The sequence below is a fragment of the Mandrillus leucophaeus genome, unplaced genomic scaffold (genome assembly GCF_000951045.1).
Source record: "Mandrillus leucophaeus isolate KB7577 unplaced genomic scaffold, Mleu.le_1.0 Scaffold918, whole genome shotgun sequence".
Classification (NCBI taxonomy): domain Eukaryota; kingdom Metazoa; phylum Chordata; class Mammalia; order Primates; family Cercopithecidae; genus Mandrillus; species Mandrillus leucophaeus.
In genome coordinates, this window is record NW_012110008.1 from 592,388 (window position 1) to 595,311 (window position 2,924).

Consider the following 2,924-nt stretch of genomic DNA (forward strand, 5'->3'; position numbering starts at 1 on the left):
GATGCATTGTCTCATGGACAGTCCAATTTTCCCTCACCAGCCATGTGTATGCCCTGCAATACACTTTGCAATTACCACTACAGTTGATTGTTCTGAGGCCACAGATGTGATAGAGGAGAGCTTGGGGAAAAATCTCACCCACCCAACCTGCCTCTCCACCCAGTTCCCTACAATACTGTAAAAGCTATTCTTTTGGCTTAGCATGATGTGGGAAGATTATTAGCAAGTACTGAATGATACATATGGAAATTAAATATGATACTCATAGTTTTCATCCCTAGTATTGATGACTAGATTGCCTTAGACCAACTTCCCTATTGAAAATAAAAAATAGACAAATTTTTTAAAAACCCATTTGAAGATACAAGAAATGGTGAGAATTTTAAAGGTGAAAGTCTAGAAGAAGAGAGAATAAGAGATGAACATAGCATTTGAGTTGAACTTTTACTTCAATTTACGTGGTAATTTCAAAAGCAGAAAGTGTAGCTGAAAACCCAAAAACTAGGCAGAACTTCTGCAGTCTCAGAAGAATTGAACAACAAAAACGACAGGTTAGGACTCTTCAAGGAGGGGCTTTTGGTAAAGATCCCTGACACAGAAATAAGGGTGACCCGGAAGTAGACCACACTCACAGACACTGAAGTCTTTATATCAACTAAGTCTTTCAAAAATTTAAGGTGACCTACCTCTATAACTTTCTGTCAAAGCCAAATAAATTATTCATGAAGGAAGATACAATAATTAAGAGCATCCAGTTATCTTGATGATTTTTAATATGCAATTTCCAGCACTCAATCCAAGATTGACAAGTTAAAAAATTTGACTCAAAAGCCAGAGAAAAAGCAGACAAAAGAATAAGGAATAAGACAAGATGGCGGCGCCCGAGGAACGTGATTCTCCGACCGAAGCGTCCCAGCCGGTGATGGAAGAGGAGGAAACTAAAACATTTAAAGACCTGGGTGTGACAGATGTGTTGTGTGAAGCTTGTGACCAGTTGGGATGGACAAAACCCACCAAGATCCAGATTGAAGCTATTCCTTTGGCCTTACAAGGTCGTGATATCATTGGGCTGGCAGAAACTGGCTCTGGAAAAACAGGCGCCTTTGCTTTGCCCATTCTGAATGCACTGCTGGAGACCCCACAGCGTTTGTTTGCCCTAGTTCTTACCCCGACTCGGGAGCTGGCCTTTCAGATCTCAGAGCAGTTTGAAGCCCTGGGGTCCTCTATTGGAGTGCAGAGTGCTGTGATTGTGGGTGGAATTGATTCAATGTCTCAATCTTTGGCCCTTGCAAAAAAACCACACATAATAATAGCAACTCCTGGTCGACTGATTGACCACTTGGAAAATACGAAACGTTTCAACTTGAGAGCTCTCAAATACTTGGTCATGGATGAAGCCGACCGAATACTGAATATGGATTTTGAGACAGAGGTTGACAAGAACCTCAAAGTGATCCCTCGAGATCGGAAAACATTCCTCTTCTCTGCCACCATGACCAAGAAGGTGCAAAAGCTTCAGCGAGCAGCTCTGAAAAATCCTGCGAAATGTGCCGTTTCCTCTAAATACCAGACAGTTGAAAAATTACAGCAATATTATATTTTTATTCCCTCTAAATTCAAGGATACCTACCTGGTTTATATTCTAAATGAATTGGCGGGAAACTCCTTTATGATATTCTGCAGCACCTGTAATAATACCCAGAGAACAGCTTTGCTACTGCGAAATCTTGGATTCACTGCCATCCCCCTCCATGGACAAATGAGTCAGAGTAAGCGCCTAGGATCCCTTAATAAGTTTAAGGCCAAGGCCCGTTCCATTCTTCTAGCAACTGACGTTGCCAGCCGGGGTTTGGACATACCTCATGTAGATGTAGTTGTCAACTTTGACATTCCTACCCATTCCAAGGATTACATCCATCAAGTAGGTCGAACAGCTAGAGCTGGGCGCTCCAGAAAGGCTATTACTTTTGTCACGCAGTATGATGTGGAACTCTTCCAGCGCATAGAACACTTAATTGGGAAGAAACTACCAGTGTTTCCAACACAGGATGATGAGGTTGTGATGCTGACAGAACGCGTGGCTGAAGCCCAAAGATTTGCCCGAATGGAGTTAAGGGAGCATGGAGAAAAGAAGAAACGCTCGCGAGAGGATGCTGGAGATAATGATGATACAGAGGGCACTATTGGTGTCAGGAACAAGGTGGCTGGAGGAAAAATGAAGAAGCGGAAAGGCCGTTAATCACTTTTATGAAGACTCACATTCTGCTGTTCTGTGAAAGAGAATTGGAGAATGAAACCTGCTCCGACAGAGATGGTGAGACTGAAATCTGTCAGAATTGTGTCCAGAATGTGCTCAGTGAATTCAGTACTCTTCCCCATTCTGGGTTGGAGTTTACTGCAGAATAATTCTTACAGTACTGATGTCAAGACCGTTACTGTTTTTTCAACTTTGACTCTTTGCTCATGACATGAGTGGGATGTGCTCTTCTGTCACTCACACAGACCTGTTGCCTTTTTTAGTTGCAAGTCAAGGACTAGGTTGATGATGTCCACAACCTGTAATTGTAAAGAAACTTGGACATCTGCAAATGATATTTAAACAATCTTGGCTTGTGCTTTATTCAAACTAATGTGAAACAATAAATTTAAATATTATTTTTTAAAGATTAAAAAAAAGAATCAGGAATATATAGGTGACCTAAATATTAAAGTTGTCAGACACATAATTTAAGTATGACAATATATTCAAGAAAATAAATGAAAGAATGAAGAATTTCAACAAAAATCAAATATAATTTATATAAAAAACCAGGCCAGGCGTGGTGGCTAATGCCTGTAATTGCAGCACTTTGGGAGGCTGAGGCAGGTGGATCACCTGAGGTCAGGACATCGAGACCAGCCTGACCAACATGGAGAAACCCCGT

General features: G+C 41.3%; 1 protein-coding gene across 2 annotated transcripts; it reads left to right on the forward strand.

The window, feature by feature from the left end:
• Positions 1 to 868: 868 nt before the first annotated feature.
• On the forward strand, positions 869 to 2,653 carry LOC105531873 (probable ATP-dependent RNA helicase DDX47). Of its 2 annotated transcripts, XM_011969877.1 has the most exons (2): positions 869 to 1,633; positions 1,769 to 2,653. In XM_011969877.1, the coding sequence occupies exons 1-2, from the start codon at positions 872 to 874 to the stop codon at positions 2,237 to 2,239; spliced, it is 1,233 nt and encodes a 410-aa protein (XP_011825267.1). In that variant the 5' UTR covers positions 869 to 871; the 3' UTR covers positions 2,240 to 2,653. The 2 variants fall into 2 exon arrangements, with proteins under 2 accessions (XP_011825267.1, XP_011825266.1); XM_011969876.1 differs by having other exon boundaries at positions 869 to 2,653.
• Positions 2,654 to 2,924: the final 271 nt, after the last annotated feature.